Genomic DNA, 16384 nt, shown 5'->3' on the forward strand with positions numbered 1-16384 from the left:
TGGAGCATTTATACATAATGCGATAGGAGTAAACTTTTGCTTTAATTCCCAAACCTGAGTGAAGGATTTTGATTTTGTAACACATGAGATGTGTCACAAAAAGGGGGGTGTTAATATATGCGATTAGCTACATGAAATGTGCTGTTTTAGGGGTAATAAGCAAATGTCTATGTGACCTGTACCTAACAACCTTTGTGATGATAAACTTGTTTACCGACTTGCTCTCTTGTAGAACATACAGAATTAGAAAAGGGGAACTTCAGCTCTGAGTTTAGAGCTTGAAATTAAATGTGGGACTTGAAAAGAGGAAGCAAATTTGGTACAGGACGTACTTGAGAGGATCAGACGAGAGAAGGAGAAGGTCAGGAATAGTTTAAACTAAGATTGAGAAATTAAATGGGGTAAAAGGGGGTGTAGCTTCAGGGCAGCTCACAGCCCGGCGTAAACGCAAGGTGCTGTCACACAGCTTAAGTTATTTGGTTGATTTATCTTATGACAAAATAATAAGGAAATATTAAAAATATACAACACGTCGAGGAGATCTCTTTTGTTATATGCCTCTCTGGAGCTTCTCTCCTGATGCTACTCCACCGAAAGAAGTTTATTTACAGAGACTATGTCAGCTCCCAAACAGACAACAACAAACCAGGACTAGCAAAAAACAATATGAATATAAATAATAACAAATAAAGAACAATACAGAATCCAAATCTGAATCGAAGAACAAAATAGTGAAATGTAGATTATTGGGTTTTTCTCTGTATATATGAAGCATTTGTAATGTGTATCTGCTATGAAGGCTTGTAGAGGCCAGTTTATAATCACAAACAAGTGCTCAGCCAGACTGAAAAACAGGAAGCTTTAGTGCACAAGGCATATTAATAAATATAGACACAAAAAGAGGAACTCCCCATATAAACAACGTTCAAAAATGTGTGAAGTATAAAGTACCGAAATAACACTATATAAGTCACAGTTGATGATTCTAATGTTAGAGAGCTCTTGCAACTGGCGTCTGAGCTGTGCAGAGGTCTCTCTTAAGACAGGTATTTATGTAGGATAGCATGAGGTTGAGTCCAACAGAAGCAAGGCACCCTAAATGTGCACAGCATGCAGCAGGGGTTGCCAAAATAATATAGGAAACAGTACATGTAGGGAGAGTTAATGTTCCGTCCAAAAGGGTTTTAAGCTTCACTGGTGAGAGTGTCCAGGTGATACATGTTGAGGGAAGATGAGAACATAGCAGGTTAATTGCATGCACGCTTACAAACACACATGATTTATATATAGGCCAGGCCAGAGGCCTGGACTTGATGCAGCTTTCAACTTTACACCTCCTAACTTGCAGGAATGGCGGGGAGTGTAACGAATGAATGCAAAACATGCTTACAGACACAAACATGACAGGGGTTTATTTTACAGGGTAAAGGTGGACCACAGGTTGCTTTGTTTCTGCTTAGCAACTACTGTGGTAAAAGGTCTTAAAGATAAAATATGCAATAAGGGAACAGGAAGCGTGTGAGGGTGACCCGGGTGAAACAAAATGCTGTAGATAATGGAAACTTGTTTAACTGGCATTAACAGTAACTTTTGCATGTTAAGTATATGCTTGAAGCCAAAAGAGGCGTAAAACCTGATAGAAAACTTTGAAGTGTGCTTTTTAGCGGAGAGTTAGGCTGACATGGGGATGGTGTGTATTTTACTGGGGTTGTGTTTAATAAAACTAAAAGCGTTGCTCACACACATAAAGAGTATTGAGATTGAATAAAGTTAATATAATGGATAGAGCCCAGAACATGATAATACATAAGTGAAATCAAATGCAATGTTTGATTTCACTTTTATTGGGAAATAATGAGGTTAGAAATGGGAGTAACCTAGGTTTAAACTGTGAAAACACTCTCCACATACATTGACTGTTTATATTTTGTAGGGTACTCCAGACCCCTTGTCTGAACACGGAGGCCAGTCCAGTCCAGCACTTCCTGAGACTGTAGTTGCTAAAATGGGATCGGTAAAAAGACAGAAAAGCGAGGTGTCAGGTAAAGGTGTTGAGTGTCTCAGCAGCAATAATGGCATAGAGTTGAATTATGTTAAAGGGTCTACCAGCGCATTCACGTTTGATTTGTGTAACGTCATTAAGTGTACAGGAGCTAATAGTAGTAGGAGAGCGTATGATGTACAGGTCTGCAATCACCCCATGATATGCTTAGGTAAATTTAGTTGATCCAAAGTCTAAGCCGCTCGCAGAAAGTTCTATCACCATTGTGACTGATGAGAGGCTAACTTTGAGAGCAGTAGCTCAAAAGCAACAGGAACCAAAAGGGAGAGTATTTCTGACCACAGATTACTCTAGACTGGAGTTTAAGGATTTAATCGAGCGTGTCACTGGTTTCAAGGACAGTAACCTCTGGCTTGATTGGGTGGCTCAAAATGCTAGAGAACAACATGTATCTGATTATGTTGCCTGTGCTTTAGCCAGGCCACGTTTGTCTACAGGGCGACTGGGAGCTCCACTCATGCTGATTAGAAACCAGGTAAAGACTATTCCATAACACAACTCGCGAACTTTAGCTGCCAGACATAAGAGACAGATTTTGGCCAAAAGAGGGACCTAGGGTACACATGTTTATGATCCTCGCCTAAACTCACCGACCTGGGTAGACTCCATAGGAGTGCCTAGGGGAGTTCCAGACGAGTACAAGCTGGTAAATCTGATAGCTGCAGGATTTGAGAGTATATTTCTTTGGGTAACGCCTAATCAAAATTTTGACCGCATTTGGTTCACTAAAACCTGCTGAGACTCTCTAACCTCACCAGGGACGCCATGATGGGGTTGGAAGAACAACTGGGTCCGAGTTTGCTGATGGGAGTGTAAAATCAAATGACCCTTGACGTGAGAGGGGAGGCGTATGCGCCATGTTCGGAGACATGTGCGGCACTTTTATCCCTATAATACTGCCCCAGATGGCTCAGTAACCTGACCTCTGGTGGGTCTGAAGATTTTGTCTAAACCAATGCATGAGCACTCAGGTATCGGAAATCCGCTGGCGTCCTGGATGACATCTGTGTTTGGACAATGGAAAGGTGTGGCTATGTCAGTGATATGTTCATTGGCTGTATTTTTGGGAATGTTGGTCATCGCTGGTTGTTGTATAATTTATTGTGTAAGAGGACTGTTGGTAAAGGTAATGGGTTGTGAACCCTGGCTGGGTTGAGGGCATCTATAGGATGAACTTAGAACCCATAGAGCCGAGCAGGGAGTGATGCAACACGAAGTGTGGTGACATTCCTGATTGGAATGTCAAAAGAGGGAATTGTAATATTTAAAGAAATTAGGTCACTGCTGAACTGTATATAACCACCATCCTTAACATTGTATTAATTATCATTTCATCAAAGTGTTTATTGAAGCTGCTGGCATTATGTTATAATTTATATTATAGGGGTTATCATAATCAAATATTAACATGTTTATTACAGGTGCAGTTATAACTACTTTAAAATGATTGAGTTAAATATATATATCATAACTCATATGCTGAGTATATTGGTACAGTAAAATAGTAGCTGAGCAAAGGCCTGAATGTATTCAGCTTCTTGTGGTATTTGAGTTTGCTTAGTTACAGGTGACGGAAGGATGTCCAGTCCATGGTGACCTCAAGGCCTGAGATTATCACCATATTTGGAAGAGTATGCCACAAGGAGGAACCTCTATGTTACATTTAATTCTTAAAATACCTGAATGTTCTGTACATGCAAATTATGTGCTTGTAAACGCAAGAAGGGGCGTTACAATACCCTGATGTTATAAAAGCAATCTAGAGTGTATTTTGGGCAGAGATGTACAACTGTTTTGCAGTTTACACCTCTCCACACAGCGTGCATTCATTAAAACCAATTGTTTGAACGACCTCTTCTGGACTATCATTGTTTTACTCTCATCCTCAATTACGAACCCGTAACAAAGGTCAAAGAATCATCGATTAGAAAGCCAAGATATTTATACGTATGGACCACTTCTATGAGGTCACCCTCAAGAGTGGACACCACAGGGACAGTTTGAGAAGAATTCTTCATGTTTGAAAACAACATTAGCTTGGTCTTATCAGCATTAAGAACCAATTTCAGCTCCAGAAGTGTGTGCTGAACCACGTCAAAAGCTTTCTGCAAGGATTGTATTGCTATTTCGAGGTTTGAGCCAAAGGAATAAATAACTGTGTCATCAGCATAAAAATGCATACTGGCATTGGACACATTTTGTCCCAAGTCATTTATATACATGATGAACATCAGAGGTCCTAAGATTGAACCCTGTGGCACCCCAGTGTGAATATTCAGAAATTCTGAGCACAGATTTTCACATTTAGTGCATTGAGTCCTGTCACTCAAATAATTAGTAAACCAGGAAACAACATGTCTAGACAGCCCTAACGAGAGCAGCCTCTGCTTTAAAATGGCGTGATCCACAGTGTGAAAGGCTTTTGATAGATCAATAAAAAGAGAAGCACAGTGCTGTTTTTTATCGAGAGCAACAAGTATGTCATTTATCACTTTTGTGGCAGCCGTGACAGCACTATGCTGTTTTCTAAACCCAGATTGTAGTTTTGAAAGAATTTCGTTAGAGTACAAGAACTCTTTTAATTGCTCACTAACAAGAGATTCAAGGACTTTTGCCAAAACACACAAGTTTGATATTGGCCTGTAGTTAGTCAAAATGGCCGGGTCGCCTCCTTTTAATATTGGCGTAACAAAAGCAGACTTCCAGACAAGTGGGATTTCATTATTTTGAATTGAAAGATTAAAAAGGATCGTAAGAGGTTGTGCAATATAATCAGCTGCTATTTTCAAAAAATAGGGCTCTATTAAGTCAGGGCCTGGGGGTTTCCTTTGATCTAAGGCTTTAAGAGCTTTATGCACTTCCTGGAAAGAAAAAGGAGAAAACTCAAAAAACTCACCAGAATATATTTGGGGTTCTATGCAAGGAATCGTGGGGGTAGCTCCCACAGTATTAAATAGAAACCCAGCATCTACGAAGTGCTTGTTAAAACTGTTTAAGACCTCATGCCTGTCATAAACTGGGACAGAGTCTTTCAGGATAAATTTTGGAAGAGCCTGTGATGTTTTATTTATAGATAAGGACTTAATTACTTTCCAAAATTTCTGAGGGTTATTGAGATTTTCTGAAGTAACAGATAAATAATATTCTGATGTAGCCTTCTTAATAAGTGTCGTACATTTATTTCTTAATTTCCTAAAGTCTAACCAATCAGTCAGGGAATCACTTTTTCTAGTTTTTGCCCATGCCACATTACGCTGGTGGATAGACTCTGATAGTTCCGATGAGAACCAAGGGTTTACCCGTCCCTTAACCCTAAATTTTCTGATAGGTGCATGCTTATTTAAAATCTTCATAAAAAGTTCTTTAAAATAATCCCAGGCCAAATGAATCTCTGGTATCAGATTCAGGTATTCCCAGTTTGCCATAGACAAATCATAATGAAACGCTTGCTCATTAAATATTTTAAAATTTCTTTTATAAATAATACGCGGTTTACATTTAGGGATTTTAGTGTTCCTACAAGTAGCAACTACACAGTGATCGCTTAAATCGTTACAAAACACTCCCAACGACAGAAACTTAGGGACGTTTGTTAGAATTAGGTCAATCAAAGTAGATTTATCAGGACTCTTTATATTTGGCCTTGTAGGTAAGTTGACCAACTGGGTAAGATTAACAGAGTCACAGAATGATTTAAAATCATCAGATACTATATTCAACCAGTCCCAGTTCAAGTCTCCTGCCATTAGAAGTTCATTGTATTTTAATTTAGACAGAAGATGTTTTAGAGTTACTAAGGTTTCCTTTACAGCAGACGGAGGCCTATAGCACCCAACAGCTGTTATAGATAGAGACTCTACTATTTTAATATCCAAAGCCAAGAATTCCATTTGTTTAGGAATAGATACAGATAAAACAATGGATACTTCATATCTTGACTTAACATAAATTGCTACGCCTCCACCTTTCCCAGGCCTATCTGTGCGATAAAGATTGTATCCCGTTATGTTAATGTCATCATCTGTAATAGATTTGGACAACCAAGTTTCGGAAATAATCACAATATCCGCGTTTGTTGATTTCACCCAAATTCTGACCAGGTCCATCTTATGTAATAAACTGCGTACATTTAAGTGAACACATTTTAACCCTGGCTGAGATTTAAAATCAGCAGGGGTCTGGACACTTTTCACTTCAGGTCCTGGATTTGATTGTACATCTCCAGATATAAGTAAAAGTAAAACAATCATCATTAACCTTCGTTTCATATTACATTTAAAAGCATAACCATACTTTGCAGATGTTGACAGCAAATACTGCTTTTTCTTAAATGAAAGTGAAAGTTTATACAAAACAAGGGAACCTTGTAATTTGGGTAATACTTCATATCGATTTAAACTAGCAACCAGAGCCAGTTGAAACATTGGTAATTCCAGATGCACTGCTACAGTTGACCTAGTGCCACTGAAATAAGTTTCACCCATAATCAACTCGTGTTTTGCAGTTCTCACCCAAGGAGCACCGCAATGTCCAAAGTCCCAAGCCACGAGTACACACAATAAAGCTTCGATGAGTGTCCTCGTCTTCATAATGATAGCCCAGAGTCCAAAACGGGGGTGAATACAAAAGTCTCCAACCTGTTTGCTCCAAATACGTGCAGAGGTGAACTAAGCAATCCGGGGATCAGATGGAGGTGCGTCGTAGCAGACTCAAGCCCGGCCTGTTTGCTGCGTGTCCAGACAAAAATAGTGGCTTCCACCCTGTTTCCTCTGCATCCAGGCAGTATAGCTTCCAGGCAGTATAGCAGTCTTCGACCTGTTTGCTCAGAGGCCAGGCGATGTAACCAGCTCCGGCCTCGTTAGCTTCAAAACATAATTAGTGTAGCCGGCTCCGGTCTGCCAGCTCCAAGACCGGGAAATGCAGCGGGCTCCAGGCCTGAAATTGCTCCAAGTTTGGGAAACTTAACAGACCCCGGCCTGTTAGCTGTTAGCTCCAGGTCTAATAGACGCAGTAAGCACCGGCAGGCTCCGACCCGTCAATCCAAAGTCCAGATGGAGACGGACACGGTGGACACAGGTTTGCCTACCCAAAGTCAGTATTTAAATCGGCCCGCTTAATCCAAAACCCTATTTTCCGTCCAGAGAGAGACGCTACGCCGAGAGTTTACGTGTCGCCATCTTGGATTCTCTTCAAAATGACCCCCTTGGCAGACTCTCCCATAGGGCTTAAATCTGGGACTCTCCACCATTTGACCCCAGAAATAAATAAGCTACTTGGCTTAGAGGTGAAATGTCTTCAAGAAACTTAAAGAAGTCCAGATGCCTTTTTTTCTAAGCTCTTTAGATGACTGCGAACCTTCACAGACACCTCATCAGTGTCACTCTCAGAGCTACCAGCCCTTTCCTAAAATCACAAAGCTCTTCTTTGAAATCAATGATATCAAAGCTGGAATCAAATGAGTCCAAGTCTTCTGCTGATTCAGCATCACATTCATCTTTTGTCCTTGTTCTGCATCCCCACCATGGACTTCATTCCTTTCCAAGCCAGTCTTGAGTGTCCTTTATTCAACTTATGCTCTGCTTTACTTTTAGACCTGATTTTAGCTGCTTTATCTCTCTTTCAACAAGTTTCTGTGGCTCGACCTTTTTCTTCTCTCCCTCATAGCAAGACAGCTTCTTCTGCCTGAGAACACGTTTGAGTGATTTACTAATCCAGGGATGCTTATTGGGGAAAACAGTTTGTGTTTTCAAGGTAATCACCATTTTTCCCAAAAAGAAAGGTAAGTAGAAATAGATGATCTAAATGAGAACATGAGCCTTTAAAAAGGCTCTTCTGAGGCTGCTGCCAGTGGTCAAAGCCTCCAACAAAGCTCTGTAAGTACATACGTGATCATACCTTTACTTTTTAAATGTTTATTCTAGTTAACACACATCAGGTGTGAACAACTAAAATAAAATATTAAAAAAACTAAACCAAAGAAGTAATGACTGCTGACGTCTGAAAAGTCTAAGTAATCATCAGTACTCACTTTGTTCAATACTGAATACATTGCAGCAGAAATTGTCCACATTTCTGAAATATTTCTGAGTGTAACTGTTACCAAAGTGCAATTTAGACCTGTCCTGTGGTTGTTATCTAAGTGATAGTCATCAATTCTACTAAAACTAATATAAAATAAAGAAATTTGACATATTGTGTTGATACCAAAAGCACGCTAAACAATTCAGTGTTGTTTTACTGCTCTTCTCTCTTCATTTCTTCTCCTCTGATTCTCTCCGCATGTTGCTCTGCATCATTGCTCAGTTTCCTGACAAAAACTAAGATTAAATATTGCTAAATATAATAGTATCTCATAACACTTCACCATAAGTGTCTTTTTTTAATGGTTTATCTGTTATTTTTCAGACTGAATCACTGTGACCTGTCAGAGAGAAGCTGTGAAGCTCTGTCCTCAGGTCTCAGCTCTAAGTCCTCTAATCTGAGACAGCTGGACCTGAGTAACAATAACCTGAAGGATTCAGGTGTGAAGCTTCTGTCTGAAGGACTGAAGAGTCCACATTGTACACTGGAAACTCTCAGGTGAGATCAAGCATTGTTTTTTTTCTTCAACTGACAGATTTAGCAAATTAACAATAAGGCAGTCCTCTAATAAGAGGAGATGTGGAGGTCTTCTGAAGTGCAACATACTCTTGTGTTGAAAAGTTCTAAAACAGGAAGTAGTTCCTGGGTAGTTCCACAATGGAAAATGGCTGAAAATAAAAATGGGTATCACTTTAGCCAGCTCCTAATTTTATCAGTTCTACTCTCAGCGTCTCCTATATATCTCCTATATAAATTTTGCACTCAGCTTTGTGGTCTCCAATATCTCTGAAATCCAGCCAGATGCTGCTCATTTTGCCTTTTCACTCTTTCCTGACACGCTTGCATTTTAATACAGCTCCCATTTCTCTGTGTACCTGGTCTATACCACTACCCTTGCTGTCTATGGGACATCTCTGTCTTCTTTCACATAATGGTATGATCCCAGTCTGTCTCTTAAAGTGTTTGGCCACATGGTTTGCTCATCAGAATAAAATCTCAGCCGTGCTCACATTGATTATCAGCAAGCCTGAAGAGTCATCAGTATTTGACATGTGAAATTATCTCAAGGGGTGGATTTTGCCCACGGGCCATATGTTTGACACCCCTGGTTTAGACAGTCTAGCATTGAATGTTCTAGTGAGTTAGCTCCAAGCTAACTATCAAACCAGCTAAGTAGCAGACCAGCTAACTAGCAAAACAGCTAACTGCAGCCACAAGCTGCAACTGCATCTTTCTAACAAGAGCGTCAGACATTCAGACTGGTTTTCTTTGTGGATGATGATGTATTCTCACACTGATCCTTCATGGTGATGCTGCCATCCACCCACTGCTCCTGGATTCCTCCTCATCATCTCCATCAGCCCTCACAATACTCCACCTTCATCAGCTTCATGTTCAGGAGCCTGGATGGACAGTAATTTTTTCCATGGGTTATGGTGGGACATTGAGAGCTGAAGTCAAACAGGAGTAAGAAATGAAAGACTGATTCAATTCTATTTAGTCTTGTGATGTGCAGCTTTGTTCAGAGCATTAAGGCCCAGCAAAGATTACTGAGGTCACAGAGTCACTGATGAAACCTGTGTGCTTATAGAAACTGAAACCAGATGAACCAGAATAGAAGGACATTAAAATGAAGTGTCAGCTACACAAAGGCAAAGCTGTTCAGTTGTTGGTGTGAGTTATTTAAATGGAGGATGGAGTCAGACTTTAAGCTGCTGGACTCAGTCACTATATCCTGTTCTCCTCATAGAACCTGGATACACAGACTCACCTGTGACATAGTGACACACAGTGTGGGCTACACACACATTAGAAAGTGGATCAGTCACACTTGTACAGTCATTTGTTGTGCTGGGAAACCATGAACACTTTGAATCACCATTAATGGCATTGTTACAGCAACATTCAATCATGAGTTCAAAAGTAGTGTATTGTGTCCTTATGTTAATAGTACTGCAGTATGAGAAGTGCAACATTCAGTGTGCAGAAACAAATTAGGTGCTTTCTAACAGCAGTGTTCCCTTTAACACAGCAGTAGTTCAAATATTTCTGTCAGTCTGAGCTGAAATATGAATCTAATCAAATATCAAATCAAAGTTCTTTGCCTCGGCCAGGACGTCAACATTTGATCTAGTTTTTTCCAAAGTTCCCCTCAGAGTCCAGAGACACCAACATACCTTTGACCAACAGCACCGAGCCAGCTGCTAAGACTCACAAGCTCACTGACATTTTCTGATGATGAAGAAACTCTCTTCTTCTGTACAATATGAGCAGCAACAGAGAACAAGCTCTCACAGGTACAGATGTTGCAGCTGTGGCCAAGTACATGTGCTGCATGTTTGGAGCAGCACTCTAATGGACAGGCCTCTGTACTGATGGTGGGCTCTGTATCCACCACACTGTTCTCAGCTGAGTCTTCCTCCTGTTCACACTCTGATGAAGCACCAATAGGGCCAACTTTTTCTCTGGTGGCTCGGATGTTGTTGCTTCCACAGGTTTCCCTTCAACAACCCTCTGTTCCTTCAGTAAGTTCAGTAAGATCTGGGTAAACACTTGAGCTCCTTGAATCTGGCTCCAGTGCAGCAGCAGTTTTCACATATACAATGTTGGCATTTTGCTTGCGTGTCTCCAGGTCTGTTCTGAATGTAGACTTGAATTTGACCACGTAGGCGGGGTCATCATCTGAGCTCTCCATCACCTGAGAGAGATGACAAAACACAGAATCACAGAGCATGAAACCAACTTTTCTCCTCCCAGAAGTTCAGTCACAGACCTGCAACAGAAACAAGAATCAAAGATTCAGATGACGTAGAGCATTCATGTACTTATATACACAAACATGTCTTCTACATGTTCATGCTGTATTTACACACACATACAGAGGCTGTTTGTCTCTCACACTCAGACAGGACTGAGAAATACATCATGTTAAATATACCTGCAGGGTTCCAGCTGTGCACGTTGTCCCTGTTAGCTGTGATTGCCATGGCAACCTTGGTGTTGTGCGCGATGCAGGGACATGTTCAAAGGCAGACGTCTGGCAGCAGCATCATATTTGATGCACTATCTGTACTGAGTGTTGTGCAACATGAATCACATGTTCTGCACGTTTCTGTAACTCCCAGGTAACCATGGTTACCCAACTACCCCCAGTATTCTCCAGAGAGACCAACAGTTGGTTCACGTTGTAACACCGTGGCTTTCGTAGTCTCTCCTTTTTCTACAGCTCATGTTTTCTTCTTGTGATGCTGCGTCTTGAGGCTCATACATGCCGTCATTTGTTGATCCTAAGAACGTTCCTCAGACCGACTTCTTCAACAACACTAATCGGCCTGCAGTTTGTAGCTACTCACTTCACTGTGGCGTTTGTTAGCTTGTCTTTCTTTGGTTTATCTAGACTCCTCCCACAAGCTGAATCTGCGTAGTCTGCCCAAGCCTCCCACCTCTGTTTGTTTGGGTGGTTTGCTGCCATCAACAGCGTGTAATGCATTTAAGTGATACTTCAGACTTCAAGTACTCCGGTGATAAAAACTCAACTTTGCTTCCAGAGAACTTTAGTTGTATCAACACTGCCCTCTGGAACAGTTTAAAATGAACATGTCAAAGATCTGTACCTGTCTCCATGTTTCTGTCCCCGCTCGTGGCTTTTGTATTCAGAAGCCAGTGAGCACTTTCACAATAATCATGATTTTAAAAACTGTGATTAAAATAATTGCTAACGTTAATCAATTAATGAGTTAACGAGATAATAACAGGTTAACTTGCACTAATAATTAGACTTTGGTGACAAACTGATGTGATCTCCATGTTTCCTTTGTTGGACTGTGGGCGAGTGTCAGAACTGAATGTACTGAGTAACATGTAGAGTTTAAATATGTGTCAGTTCCAGTTTTAGAGCTCTAAAGTGCAGCTATCATGTTAGGAATATGTTAGGAATAGACAGAAACACTGAGGTCAAATCTTTATTTTACCACTCGCTGCATTCTTGATGTTCATGAATTCAGCAGGTTCATGATTGTCTGCAGCATTAATCTCATATTTCCATCTAAAGTGTTGAATTTGACTGTTTTATTTGATGTTCTTTATGATCTCTGGCACCAGTTCATCTGTAGGCTGAGCTCAGTCCATCCATTTAGTGAAATGATGTTTAAAGGTCTCCTTGTTCTGTGAGCGTGCACAGATCCTGAAGTTCCTGGGTTAACAGAGAAATGATCATCACTGTGATGATACTCATCTCTGACTGGGATTTGAGGTTTTGTCAAAGCAGCAAAGAAAGCCTGGCTATGTTGGACTGGGTGTGGAAGCAGCTCCCAGTTTGAGTTCAGGAGACAGACCCCCTCTCTACTTTGAAGATCAGCTTCAAACTTTCCTTTTTGATAAAGCTTATAGTTCGAGCTGGATCAGCTGACCCTGAACCATCCCTTAGTTATGCTGCTATAGGCTCAGGCTGTTGGTGGACTTCCCATGATGCTCTGCTTTCTTCTCCCCTCTTTTCACTCCTGATGCTTTTATATGTCACTACTTTTGTCTTCTCTCTCCTTAGTTTGTGTTTTGTTCTTGTCTCTCTGAGCTCATCTCTTCTCTTTCCCCTCACCCTGCAACCAGTCATGGTAGATGCTCCTCCTGGAGCCTGTTTTCACTGGGAGGATCTTTGTGTCAAAGGGAGTTCTTCCTTCCCACCATCACCAAGTGCTGCTCACAGTCGATTGTCTGATGGTTGGGGGTTTCTCTCTAATATTGGAGGCTGTTACCTTACTCTGTTAAACAGCTTGAGATGATTGTTGGTGTCTGTTGGGAATTGTTACTTATAAATAAAGTTACATTGAACGGATATAAATGGACAGATGTTATTGTGACAAAGAGAAAATGATTGTTGACAGATGGATTGTTGTTTTGTGTGTCTGCAGTCTGTCAGGCTGTCTGATCTCAGAGGAAGGCTGTACTTTTCTGGCCTCAGCTCTGAGCTCCAACCCCTCCCATCTGAGAGAGCTGGACCTGAGCTACAATCATCCAGGAGACTCGGGAATGAAGCTGCTGTCGGCTGGACTGAAGGATCCAGGCTGGAGACTGGACACTCTCAGGTATGAAGAATGTCTAATAGAGGAGGAAGAGCTAGAAACATTTCCTGTGTCCCTCACTCACTTCCTGTTTGTTTCCTGCAGATGACACATGAACAATCACACATTCAGGAATATTTTCAGGGACAGACACACTAGTCTAGCTGGATAGTACATGGATATTTATGTAGGGGGTCTCCAAGGAGTCTGTTTGCAGGAACATTTAGGTCACAGGTGTACCTGAGATAGATGCCACTGTGTACCTAATGAAGTGTCAGCAAAGTGTATGTTTCCCATGCTGTATGTCCACAGTCACAGTGACAGTCAGTGACACTGACAGGATGAAACAAGGCTGTGAATCATTTCAGTCTATGTGTGAGAAAAAGAGGCAGACAGGAGCAGCTAACATTTGGAAATGTTCTCCATATTCTATCGCGATATTTCATGTTCTTATCGTTGCCTAACATTAGACCGGTATTACCGTGAATGTGGCCCGGCTCTAATCGCACCCAAATTCGCTTAACACCGCAGTTTTACATGTGCACTTTTTGGTGGGGGAAATTGCTGTCCATACAGACAATATTGATTTGCAAATGATTAACAAACAATCTTGTCAACACGAAGTTCTTTATTTGGAGCACATTTCTACAAGAAAGACAAGTTACTGAAAAAGTGCGTGTGTTTAACCCTTTAAAACCGGTCGGAGCGGGCACGCTCCGTTTTGCGTAACTATTTTTAAATCCCGGTAGCTCTGCAACCACGTAAGCTAGCGCAATAATTTTTTTTGCATATGAAACTGGAGGAGTTGTACTTACATCTTGTGCCATCAGCTTGTCCTAGGTCACAGTTTCTTTCCACATATAGCTTTGCAAAAACTGCATAAAAAGCACTTGCAGCAACAAAAACATAATATTCCAGAAACACGTTTTGCCGATCCGATCAGCTGTTCATAACACTTCCTACGTTGGAATAGACGTCAGCACGAACTATCGCATGTCCACCATTACCTGCCCGAAACCGGAAGTGACGTCATTTTCGCGGAAATCTAGTTTTTTACCGCCAGGGCCTCGTGAGCCTATACTGGTGTTTTTAAAAGTTATGTTTGACTTTATGACTTTCTGTGTAGTTTCTGGGATGCTTAGGACTCATATTGCACTGCTGGAAATAGTTTATTTTGATGCATATGCTGCTTTTTTGCAAATTTGCACTATAATATTTAGTTTTGTTTTTCCTGCAGTATATAAAAATTGGTGTATTTCAAAAATACAACTATGAAGACACTCAAAATAACTTTCCTGTTGTTGGAAACTATTTTGTGCAACTTTTTTGTATTTACCATTTTGAGGAATAAGCCTCTTAAATTTCTCTAACTAGAAATATATGTTAAAAAAACAAAAACGATTTTCAATTTTTTTCTAGTTTGTTGCACTTTTTTGCAATTTATGTAATCACTATGCACTTAATGCATACATATTATTAAAATTTGGGCTATAATGGTTGTATTGATGTATATCAACTTGAAATGCTCCAAAAATTGGCACTACAGCATGTAAAAATATAATATAAGCTTTGGCGGACTTGGTTCTATGGTAGGTCTTAAAGGGTTAAGTGCTTTTGCACTCTTTGTCAATATTGTAGAAAATATTAAACTTAATCATCTCGGCCTCCCCTGACGACCTGTTTGCTGCTCCCTGCCGCTTAAAGGCAGTGGGGAGAGGGGACACTTGGGCTGTGCATTTATCGCAGCATATAATGTGTTTCTGGATACACTGTGCTTTCTCAGTGTTCACAGATTGATGGCTCCATGTCAGAGCACTGGCTATGAATTTCACACAGATCAGGCCTTAACAAAAAAGTTATCAATCGTTCTTTTCTTTTCTTATTACCCACAGCTACATCCACTTCTGTCAGGCCTAGATTGCTCATTAGGACTGGGTATCATCACTGATTTCTGTAATCCATTTCATTCGATTCAATTTTTCCTCAGACAGTCAGAAATATTTCATTCTCATTCTGTTATCTGACAACAATAACAGAAAAATATGTACTTGAGTGCACATTTATTGTGAATTCAGCTGTGAATGTAGAGTTTGTCAGAATACATCATGGTCACACAAATCCTTAGCAGAGCAAATTGGCCTACTTAGCATTAGCTGCTTAAGTTGTAGAAAGCAAGGCAAAACAGTATTAGCATTAGCTACTAATGCAGCCTACTTAGCATAAAGTCTTCACATCGTTATAACGCAAGAGAAAAGTGTCACTCATGGCAGCCTATTTAGCATTAACTTCTCACATCATTATGACACAAGAGAAAAGGGTAATAGCGTTAGCTACTAATGCTCATCCAGCTCAAATTAGCTTCAGCTGCTCACATTGTTATAAGGAAAGAGAAAACGATATTAGCATTAGCTGGTAATAATTATTCACCCTTGATTAGAATTAGCCACTAATGGCAGCATACTTAGCATTAACTCCTCACATTGGTTTAATGCAAATGATGCTAACTTGCATTTAATTAGCATTAGCTAATAACAGCAGTCTATTTAGCAGTAGCTGCTCACATTGTTGTAAAGGAAAGGAAAACGATATGAGCATTAGGCGTATTTGCCTTAAATTAGACGTAGGTGCTAATGGTGGCCTACTTAGCATTAGCAGCTCAGATTGTTGTAATGCTAGGGAAAAGAGTGTTAGCATTAGCCGTTCACATTGTATTACAGTTAAGGGAAATATTGTTAGCATTAGCTACTCACATTGTTGAAAAGTAAGTGTTAGCATTAGTGCATAATGCTAATTCACATCAAATTAGCATTAGTTAATAAGAACAACAAATGAATTTTGTTATTAAAACCAGCTGTAAGGTTTATAATGTTGATTGTCATTTATGCTTAGAAATATTTACTCATATAATGGATTGGATTTCATATAGCGCTTTTCAAGGCACCCAAAGCGTTTACAATGCCACTATTCATTCACTCTCACATTCACACACTGGTGGAGGCAGCTACAGTTGTAGCCACAGCTGCTGGGGCAGACTGACAGAGGCGAGGCTGCCATATCGCGCCATCGGCCCCTCTGGCCAGCCATATATGCTTAGAGTTTTATAATCTGCATAACGACGGAGGTTTGATCCTTAGTAGTCTGTAAAGACTCTGTGTGCCTTCCAGAGTGCTCTGGCATGCACACA

At 40.5% G+C, this 16384-nt stretch overlaps 1 protein-coding gene across 1 annotated transcript in view; it reads left to right on the forward strand.

Annotated features, from left to right (window-relative positions):
• LOC134622834 (uncharacterized) overlaps nucleotides 1-16384 on the forward strand; it is an 822926-nt gene that overhangs the window by 50047 nt on the left and 756495 nt on the right. Inside the window, 1 exon segment of the mRNA XM_065470170.1 lies at nucleotides 8468-8641. Coding sequence (XP_065326242.1) covers nucleotides 8468-8641 — 174 coding nt within the window.

The sequence above is a fragment of the Pelmatolapia mariae genome, linkage group LG3_W (genome assembly GCF_036321145.2).
Source record: "Pelmatolapia mariae isolate MD_Pm_ZW linkage group LG3_W, Pm_UMD_F_2, whole genome shotgun sequence".
In the NCBI taxonomy this organism is placed as follows: domain Eukaryota; kingdom Metazoa; phylum Chordata; class Actinopteri; order Cichliformes; family Cichlidae; genus Pelmatolapia; species Pelmatolapia mariae.